The sequence below is a fragment of the Brachypodium distachyon genome, chromosome 1 (genome assembly GCF_000005505.3).
Source record: "Brachypodium distachyon strain Bd21 chromosome 1, Brachypodium_distachyon_v3.0, whole genome shotgun sequence".
Taxonomy (NCBI): Eukaryota; Viridiplantae; Streptophyta; class Magnoliopsida; order Poales; family Poaceae; genus Brachypodium; species Brachypodium distachyon.
The window spans coordinates 12,342,239-12,352,796 of record NC_016131.3 but is presented as its reverse complement, the minus strand read 5'-3'; the positions used below and the strand labels follow the sequence as shown (position 1 = coordinate 12,352,796).

General features: G+C 40.8%; 1 protein-coding gene across 5 annotated transcripts; it reads left to right on the top strand.

The window, feature by feature from the left end:
- The first annotated feature begins 6,822 nt into the window (after positions 1–6,822).
- On the top strand, positions 6,823–10,003 carry LOC100846274 (bifunctional nuclease 1). Of its 5 annotated transcripts, none has more exons than XM_010234743.3 (11): positions 6,823–6,984; positions 7,188–7,470; positions 7,596–7,766; positions 7,865–7,914; positions 8,035–8,091; positions 8,384–8,449; positions 8,526–8,600; positions 9,000–9,115; positions 9,204–9,295; positions 9,467–9,525; positions 9,727–10,003. In XM_010234743.3, exons 2-10 carry the CDS (start codon positions 7,191–7,193, stop codon positions 9,520–9,522), a joined length of 963 nt encoding a protein of 320 aa, XP_010233045.1. In that variant the 5' UTR covers positions 6,823–6,984; positions 7,188–7,190; the 3' UTR covers positions 9,523–9,525; positions 9,727–10,003. The 5 variants fall into 5 exon arrangements, with proteins under 5 accessions (XP_010233045.1, XP_003562334.1, XP_024313513.1 ...); XM_003562286.4 differs by having other exon boundaries at positions 9,705–10,001; XM_024457745.1 differs by having other exon boundaries at positions 6,839–7,064; positions 9,705–10,001.
- Positions 10,004–10,558: the final 555 nt, after the last annotated feature.

The following is a 10,558-nucleotide window of genomic DNA, read 5'->3' as shown; positions in this document are numbered from 1 at the left end:
TGGTCGATGACGGGATCGAGGGACGAAACTTGGGAGAAGCTGAGGTCGAGGATCAAGGTCATGCGGGACGTTCGTGCGAAGGAACAATGGAAGTGAAAACTACGATGATCCGGGAGGGCACCGGTTTGTCGTACGTTGTTTATACTGGATATGTACGGTATTAGAGATATTCGATACGTGCTGGTCGAGTTTTGAAGACATCGCAATAAGAGTTGATGGCATGGAGTGGCATCGACGTGAAGATATGTAGGTCCAGCCGTGGCTGGATGAAAGCTGTTTAAAGATTAAACAGTAGAGTCATCAAGATGGCATCGGATGGAAAAGTGGTCTACATGAAAGTTGTGCGCGTCGTTGAGACGAACAACTTTGCTTTTGGAGTCATCTCAATCCAATGTCTTCTGTGGGCCCCACGGGCAGAATAACGATCGGGACAGAGGAGTTCGTGTTGGATTCAGACTCGGTTTAGGGTCGCGAATTTTCCCTTATAAATAAAAGGCATCCTAACTATGATTTTAGCAAGGACGTGAGAGAACTCAGAGCTTTGTATCTAGATCAATTCTTGGAGAGTTCTTGGATGCATGGTTGCATCTTTTTTAATCGATCGACATCGTTGCAATAAAGAGATTCATTGGCGGTGTCATCTCTGTTTTTCTCGGATCTTCGTGAAATCTTCGTGCTAGATCTTTCTAACACTTTGGTGTAGGTTCATCACAAGTTCATAATACTTTGCTGCAGGTTTATCACGAGATCAAGAGAAGATTGCGATTAATTCATTTTTCTTGTTATTCCTCGAAATCGACTATAGATTAATTCTTATAACTTTCTGTCAGCTGTTACTAATTTGATCATATCTTTTGATTGGTAAGTCCAATTGATCTGATTCTTGTTGCGTTGGTTAAATAATTTCAATACCTTTCTTTTGCATACTCATACGTATTTTTTGGTTCATCCAATCAAAAGTTACGGCTGTTTTACTATCACGGACAGAAAGGTGATTTAGGGTTTGATCTTTCGGGAAAAGTTTTAATTTGCTTCCGCGCAATCATTCACCCTCCCTCTGATTGCCTATCTCGATCTCACAAAATCAAAGACACTTATTATGGATTTAAGTGAGTAATAAATAGGTTTTTTGCTATAAAAATAATGGTTTCATGCAACGCACAGTCACGGTCGTCGGCGTGCTACCCTGATGCACTAGCTCACGAGGGGGCACGCCGGACTTCAACTACTATATAGAGCAGCGCCCGTTACAAATATTCATGCAACCCTGATGCACTAGCTCGCGCCAACATATGTGCTTCCTGCTTGATGTGGCTACACACCCGTTGGACCCCGGTGCAAATGTACCATCCCTTTCCTCCTATTTCTAGGTATTCTAGGGCCTCTTTGGATTGCAGGATTTTCAAAGGAATTTTGGAGGATTCAAATTCTCAGGTACTTTTTCTAGAAGTGCCACATAGGAATGGAGTTGCCAAAATCTTTTGGAATCCATTCCTTTGGCCTCAATACCATAGGTATTTTAACATGAGCTCAAATCTCATTCTTTTTTGCCTTTGAGAAGTCCAATACATCTTACCTCTTCATCTCTCAACTCTCTCTTCTAATTCCTGTAAAATTTCCATGCTCAGTTCTTGTGAACCATCCAAAGACAGCTCCACCTAAATTCATGTGTTTTCAAATCCTATAGGAATTCAATGTACATGGCATACCAATCCTGTGTTTTTCATGTTCCTACGTTTTCTAATCTCTGCAATCCAAAGAAGCCCTAAATATGTTATATTGCTTGATTGGTACTCCATCAAGATGTTCTGGTTTTGTACTAAGCCAAAGTTATTAAAGTTTAACCAAACTTATAGAATAATCTACTAACATACGACTCTAAACTAGTCTTACTAAATTTGTCATGATGTATATTTTTATAATATATCTACTTGATATCATAGATGTTAGTACATTTTTCTATAAACTTGATCAAACTTTAAGAAGTTTGACTTGGGACAAGTTTCAACATCATATATTTAGGAATAGAGGTAGAACTTTTCTTGCATCATGAAAAAATACCAACCAATTTCCACTAATAATACCCAAATACATTATACAATAGATCTTCATTCGAATGTTTGCAACTACCGTCACGGGGAAAAGGTCTAAGGGCTTTTTTGGATTCGCAAGATAAGAAAAACATAAGAATAGAAAATTCACAGAATTGTAATGTCATGCCCATTTGAATCTGATAGGATGGTGTTGGAAAAACAAATGAATTTTAAAAAGCGTTTGGAGTGAATGAAAATTTGCCTATGAAATTTTACTGCAATGGAATTCTTGGAAAAAAATCATGGGATACAATCATACAAATAAAACAACTCATATAAAAATATCCTACATATTTAAATACTCTAAAATTTATATGCAAATCTCAAAAAGACAATGTGAGGTGGATGCGATGCACTGCAACTTGCTCGACAGTCAGGGGCTTCTTTCTTTCTCTCTATGCACGTGTGATGCTCGGTGAGAGTAGAGAGTGGATTAATTAAGTCTTTTTTAATGAACCATCCACACTATATATCTTTTTCTTTTCTACCTTGTGATTGCTAGAAATTATGCATAAATGATTCTTTGATTTCTACAACTTTAGGGTCCAGATGAAAATAGTTTTCTTGGTCGTTCTGAAACACCCTTCAGTTATATTTTTAGGACAGGTTAGACAAAAATTGTCTAGGAAGCTGTAGTTTTCAGCCTTCACCCTAGCTTTACTTCGCCTAACAAATGTTTTTTTTTCACAAAAACTTGCTGAATAGCTCCAGATTCTAACTTATGAAAAAACTAATGAGAAAAGTCTAGATTGCCCTTTCTTTTTTCAGGTGGAGAAGAGGGGCCGGCGGTGGCAGTGGCGATGGATGGCTTGATCAAGTCTTGAAGGGGATGGCATCACATCTTCTTCCAAGTGGGGAAGAGGGAAGGGCGGTGGCGGCTTGATCCAAACGAGGAGAGGGACCGGCGGTGACTTGGTCTAGAGGATCAAAGGGGTTGACGAAGAGGATGGAGGAGGACACAACGATAAGGCGGAGCCTCGCCGGAGTGAGCTGCGGTGAGAAGTCCTACCAATTAGTGTTGAGCTCATGCAGACATAGAGGAAGAGCAGGAGAAGGGCGGAAAAATGAGGGAGGGAGGAATCGGGGTTTGGGGGTTGTGGCTGGGTATTCACGGTAACTTTAGGGTTAGGTCGAATTTGGGTGCGGAGTGGAGCAGATGAAGCACCTCTTCTCCTGCTCCAGTCAATTGAAGTAGAAGGTGATTAGAGTCCACTCCACCTAAAGTATGGAGCTAGAGGTGTTTGGGATAATTTCACATATTTGACTCTTGAATGTGTAAAGTAAAGTTGTGCCAAACACACCCGAAAAATATAGGAGGCTCAAATTTTGTGGAAAGTTTTGCATGCAAAGATTTTGGTATCAAATTGTTTCAAAAAGTTCCCTCATTATGGTTGTTGGAGATTTTACATTAAGTAAACAAACAAGAACTATTTTTCTACCTCGTGTGGCCAAACTTAACCAAGACAAGAGCATATATAGTGCCACATCAATGTCTCCGGCTACATGTCCTTCTATTTCCTCTTCAAGATTCATTTCAAACAAGTCTGAACAATTGATCATGACCTGCAGCAAATCAGCTCAGTGTTGACCAGTTCTGGGATCAAATTGACAAATGAAAATATTGTAGATAAAAAAAGCGTGAGATAAAAATTCATGCCTAAATAATTTGCTTGTTCCTTCTCTTAAGCAAGGACTATAACTTTTTGATTTTGGGAATACACTATTCTCTAGATGGATATGCATACAGCAGACCACTTTAAATAAGAGTAAATTCCACTTTTTACCTTCAAGTAGTTTGAATTTTTCGACAACAATTATCCCATTTAGTGAGAATTCTCTAACATTACCCCATTTAACAAAAGATGTTCTAGATTTTACCCCATTTTAAATTTCAACCTGAATCCCCTTGGTCCTCCGGCAGACGGCGAGGAATCCAAGGCCGTGAACATCAGCACCTGGTCCTTGCTGACGCCCCTGACGAACACCTAGACGAGGTTCCGGTCGATGTTGAGGATCACCTCAGAGCATGTCGACGAAGGCCATTTCCTCGGTGGCCGTCATCCGCTTGGTGATGGCGCCCTTTCTTCGACAGGCGGTTGGAGGCTTGAAAATATTAATAATTATTCAAAAAGCAATTAATAATGGGCATATATACCCATCCAATCAAAAGGCAACGAATGCATCTGATAGCTCCATATATACCCCGGAGAATATTCATCTCCCCTGCAGTTAATAATACCCTACATGTGTTTCAAGAAACTAGTAAGTGTGCACATGCACGCACGTTCTAATAGAATATAAACATGTCTGATCAAATTTTTTACTCCCGGGAGTACATAACTTGAATAGCCTATGAACATATCCTTGAAGAGATCTGCATCCTACTAAAAGAGTTCTACAAAACTGAAAAATAGATAGAGAAGTTTCCAGCAGGGAAGCATATTGAGAAATAACAATGCATACTTGAAAATATTCAAGAATACTCTGGATAATTGGAGAATATTAAGAATTAGTTATGCATACTTGGGAACATTCTAGAATAGTTTGGAGCATTGAAGGAGAAGATATTTACAAGGAACCTTCTAGTGTCATGAGAGGATTGGAATATTCTAAAAGGCCTGAGGGATTACATGAAGAGAGATGCTATCTACCATGAAGGTTTTAGACAAGCTTCATGAATAAGTAGGAATTCTCTAGAACTAACATAGTTGTATGTTATTCTAGAGAATTGTAGAGCCCTCAATGGGATTAGATATTTTCTTCACGAGTCATGTCCTGTGTGCCAGTGGCTCAAGATAAGTTCCCAACGCATGAGATCAAGAACCAAAAGGAAAGAAGAAAGCGTGTCGAAGCACACCTTTTAAGGCTTCAATCGATAGTTTAATTAAGCTTCTGGATCCGCCCTTCGTGTTTCCTCATTTGCAGTTAACACATCCTTTATCTCAGGTAAAGAGAGGATACCAAAAAAATTAACCACAACACAATGAACATCATTTTTGTTAGACAGATGACACAATTGCAACAATGATAACTAAACTGACAAACGAAGAACAAATAGATACAAAATGGTGACTTCTTGGCACATATCTGTTACATACAACATATATATGACTGCAAAATATTCCAAAAGAAAGAGGTATAAATTACGCAGCATCATGCCAACAATTGTACTTCGATTCTGACTTAACCACTTCCGGAATCAGTATAATGTAGAATGCATGACATTGTACTATTTAGGCCTTTAATTTGTGCAACAACGAAGGCATGTGTAGCAAAGATTGCATTATCCCTTTTCATTCAATCTGATGTGAGTCAGAGCTCAGTTCAGAAAGCAATGTCAGTAAAGGATGAACAATTTATTTGGTAGATATATGGGCTTATTTCTAAATAGTAAATTTATATTGACATTTCTTTTTGGTTTTCGTGAGATTCATGATATGGAGATACCAGTGTTTGTGCCACAAATCTTCAAACTGAAACACCTTCACCACCGAGTCCAGCGGAGCTTCCGAATCATGCCGTGCCGTCATAACCTTCCTCTCACCCTTGGATTCCTCGACCACATGTATAGCCAGGGTGTCCAGAGCCTCGCATTCGCCCAGGCGGAAGGAGGGGATGGGCGTTAGAGGAAGGATCTAGAGTGAGGATAGAGACATGCGATGATGATGACTTCGCAGATTCTGAATCTTTAGTCCTAGGTGGAGATAAACCGATGGTGAGGATCTCGACTGGTCGCGGCGGTCGGCAACGAGGAGGGGGGTTTGGAGGGAGGAGCGGGGCATTGATGGTGGGGAAGAAGAAAGAAGAAATAGGGTCGTCATGAGGGAAAGAACGCTTCGGGATTGCGGGACGTGCAGGTGATGGCGATGAGAGGGGAGGGACTGTAATTAGCGGGGGAGAAAAGGAATATCGTCGGTTTGATTGATGTGTATGCACGGTGCAGATTTAATTTCCCGCCAAGTTCGTGGCTTTATAAACAGTAGCGAGTAGAGATAGAGATATTACAATTCTGAACAGGACCGTAGATACATATAAACAGTTCATTGCTCCCGTGTAACCCGATGAACTAGGAGTAGATTTTTTTTTGATAAAATCTTAGTCGCGTAAAGCACACCTAGATCGTAAGCGTTTTGCACATGCATGCGTATGATATTCATGTGTTTTTTCTATTCCTACATTTTTAAAATTCCGCGAATCAAAGAGGATCTTATCTAGAAAACTTATTCCCACCAATCGGTCGACTAGGCGCGTGCCACGGCCGCATTGCTGGCCATCAGATCAGGGGGCAGGCGACGGTGGAAATATTAGCCACCCATCCTCGGACGCAGCTCCCCTGACGGACGACTGCTGCCGTGGGGGTGGCTGACATGTAGACCCGGCCCCACACGTCAGGAGATCCTCCTCCCCATGGCCCCATCCTCGTGCTTCTTCTCCGCCCTTGGTCTTGCTTAAGCTGGGTTGAAACTTGAAAGGCGTTTTTTCAAGAAGCGTCGTTACCTGAACTAAAATATCTGTGGGCCAACGAGATTCCTACGTCACGCTAACTCTTCTCTATCCACCGGAAGAATATCCTGTCTGAAGCCACTACGGTCAAACGGATCGATCGAAAATAGCGGCTGCGTCCATGTTCCCGAAAATACCCTCATCATTGGACACCGAAGACCAGACATACCGCGCCCCCTGCTTTACAAATATCCAGGGGTGATACTGGCAACTCCACGGCATCCAACCGCTTCTCGTCCATAAAAGCCTCAGCTTGGGTTTAGCGATAAGGGTTTTACTAACAATTGGCTCAAAAATTTCGAGCCAATCCTTGGCACCAAACCCGCCCAAATATATCCCCAATCATTTTGACTTGGATCAGCCTATTATCCTCTTGTCAGGATCAGTGGTAAGCTCAGCTGATCCACTCCTCTTCTTCTGTTCCACTGCATCTGTTCATCTTTTTGCGGTCTGTTTGCCACCAATTTGGTACTACAATCGGATTGCCGCCAGTTCGGTGCTGATCCCATCGGTTTCTTAGATCCCTGTTCAATTCCAACCCTTGTGATGATTTTTCGTTGGTTTGTGACTCCTGCTTTGTTAATTTCCAAGGGGATGGAGGTCATCCACGGGTCGGTTCTGCCGCGCTGCGCTGCACCTGCTCTCGGCAGCCAGCTGCTGAGGCGCGTGCGTATGAGAAGGATGGCTTGCGGTGGATTCCAGGGTGACTACTACGGCGTGGCCCCTAGGTTCTTCGGTGTCCCGGCCCAGCGGCACAGCAGAAGCGGATGGCCTGTTTGCTGCAGCTACGGCTCGTCTTCTGACGGCGACGCCGCGGCCGCGGATTTCGACGCCAGCGGCGAGGAGTTCGTCGACTCCAGCGTCATGGAGGCTGGTAAATTGCTTGCTGGTGTTTACAAGTATAACCGATTTGGGTTTTGACGCCTGATTGTTTGGGCAATTTGTTTGCTGGTAGTTCATTTTGGGGGATTAAATGAGTGGTTTATTCTGGCCTCGCAGTTGAGCTCAGAAGTGTGTCAGATGGTTTTCTGATAAAAATGCGAGACGGAAGAAACCTTAGATGTGTCCAGAATAATCCCCGCGTCCTAAGACTGCGGGATTCTGCGCCTCACCATGCTATTGTGCTCAAGATGGAAGATGGAAGCGACCTTCTGCTACCCATTATTGTCAGTATGTATCTGTTACTGCTTAGATACTTTTGCGCTACGACAGATGCCTTTTTAATTCTCTGGTGTGATATACTGATATGCCCACATCACTCCTTCCAGTGGAGACACCAAGTATTATGCTACTGGCCGCCCTTCGAAACATTCGAATTGTAAGAATTTGTTTTAGCTGAACAAAAAGAAAATCTGCAAATTCTAATTAGCATGCACGTGGTCTTGTTTTCAATTGATTTTATGTTTTTGAACTGTGTTGCCATGTTGTGTCTTTCCAGCCAAGGCCAACAATTTATAACGTGGTTAAGGAGATGACCGAAATGATGGGATATACGGTGAGTTTAGTATTGAATCATATAAACATAGTTCTCATTCGAAACTTTTCTTTGACACCATATAGTTCAGGTCTCGAGTGTATACTGTCTTGTACTTTAATATGATGTCCATTGATGCTTTTGGGTAGTTCCTTAGTGGGTGCATGATCTGCTAATCACACAATGATCAAAGTGCAGTTCTTGTCTAAAAATTACATCCTATTGACAAACTAAATTTCAGCTTCCATGGCTATCTTATTTTCATAATAATATCATCTTTCATCGATCACTTCAGCTCTGTACTTGTCTTTAGGTACGCTTGGTGCGGATTACAGAAATGGTGCATGATGCTTACTATTCTCGACTGTATCTTGCAAAGGTAACACTACATGAAGATACACTGTCATTTGAGTCAGAGTAATTGCTTGAGCTCTGAAGTACATCTTGGTGTCCAGAACGGGAATGAAGAAGAGACTATTAGTTTTGACCTCAAGCCATCAGATGCCATCAACATTGCTTTCCGGTGCAAGGTGCGCGTTTCTCTCCCGTGCTTCCGAGTAACTGCTGACAATATCTTAGTTTTCACCGCATATAAATGAAGGCATTGTTTTCATTTTTTGGCCTCATGGGGTTTGTTATTCTTGTACTCTGTATATGTTATTCTATTAAATCATTAGCAACCGGAATAATTAGAGCAATTGATTTCCCTCGTCTAGTCACCAAGGCTACCTGTTTCTGTATTTTCCCTGATCTTGTTGCTTAAGGCAACATGAATGATATATGATCCGTACACCACGATTCATGAGTACCGAAAACCCTTTTCCTTATCAAGTTTAAGTTCCTTTGTTAGGAGAATATGACCAGAAAATTTCCTGAATTGGTAGATAACTTTATTAGATTAACTTCAACTTGTCTATCTTTGCCGGCAGGTTCCTATACAAGTCAATAAGCGTATTGCATATAACAACGGATTGAAAGTTGTACAACCAAAGCCATCTGGGAGTTATGTAAACTCAGGCCAAATCCAGATTATGAGACTTGATAAGTAAGATTTCAAAATCAGTTCCGAAGGATCCTATCAAGAGAAATGTTTTCTCCAAGCACAATAAAGATGCATCACTTTCATTTTGCAGGCCTGACGACCAGCCCTGCTTTGAAGCCCAGGAGTTTGATTTGGTCCGCAGTATGCTCATTGCTGCTGTTGAGGAACGTTATAAAGATGCTGGTAAGCAACTGCTGACTTGTACAAATAAAACCTCATGTATTCGTCATTTTTTGTTGATGGGTGGCACTGCAATGATAGACAACATTTTCGCTGCCTTCTAACAGAGATTAAAAGTTATACTTCGGTAGTCCTTAAAATCTACTAATATCCTTTCTTTTGTTGAACTGTCAGCTCAATACAGAGATCAACTTTTCATGTTCCGGGCCAAGAAGAAGAACAAGATATAACAGGTTAGAGTCACCCCCTTACTATCTTTTTTCTAAAGCAAGGGCTAGTTCTATGCCAATTCGCGTATTACTAACTAAGTAACTAGTACCATGCTCCAATTTGTTGTTGTTTTGCTATTTATTCACAAGGTTTATTCTTGCTATCATGAACTCAGTACTGACAATTCATCTTTGATGATCAGAGCCTGATGGCGGTGTAAATAGTGACCTTTGCAGGGATACAGAAGCTTATGGCAAACATAAAGAAGCACGATGTAAATACGTACATAACTAAAGGATATATACTTAACTAGAACATGATTCTGTTGCGTTCAGATCATAGTGGCAAGGGTTGTAAATTGTGTTCTTTAGAAGATTATGGTTGTACAATGACTCAGAAAGTGCAGACAATTGCACAATTGATTTCAGTAAAACATGGATCAAATTGCTTAGAATATTTCAAAGAATAGTTTTTAAGGCATCAACTGAATGCACATCTATCCTTACCTTTCTCTTTAAATGGAAAAGACACTCTGGATTTTTTATAGCTCCAGTTCGTATATTAAATTTTTAATGCTTGTCTAGTGTTCGGTGAATTGCTTTTGAGGAGTATACTCGTCCCTACACTGATGTACTTTGGCGAACCGAGTAAAGGAGGCTACTGCTTCTGCTTATTGATCTACCATCATACTCCCTTACCTATTATTGAATAATAAATAAGTTGATGCAAATTTACAATCAAATAGGTATGCAGATAGCAGCTTAACTACTGGTAAACTGTTAAGAGGACAATCTGCTACTTAGCTTCTAAAAATAAAAATTTATCAAGCACTACCATTTGTAGTTCATAATAAATGTAACGTGCATTAACAATAAAATTTGGCTATATCTATTTTGCCTGAGTTTTAAGCAAAATGCTTAAATCTAAATTGATGAATCATAGCCATTGGATTAGCATCTAGATCTCATTTTACCTTTCTTTTTTCATCATCCGTTTCGAATTTTAAAGCACAAAAATATCAAATAGCCGAGGAATAAACTTATGTCCAACTAAAAA

Bases quoted from the DNA above. Each gene is read 5' to 3' on its own strand.
- LOC100846274 (XM_010234743.3), top strand. From the start codon at position 7,191: ATGGAGGTCATCCACGGGTCGGTTCTGCCGCGCTGCGCTGCACCTGCT. The intron at 8,450-8,525 runs GTAACACTACAT...CTTGGTGTCCAG, and splicing joins CTCGACTGTATCTTGCAAAG to AACGGGAATGAAGAAGAGAC. The intron at 9,296-9,466 runs GTAAGCAACTGC...TTGAACTGTCAG, and splicing joins GGAACGTTATAAAGATGCTG to CTCAATACAGAGATCAACTT.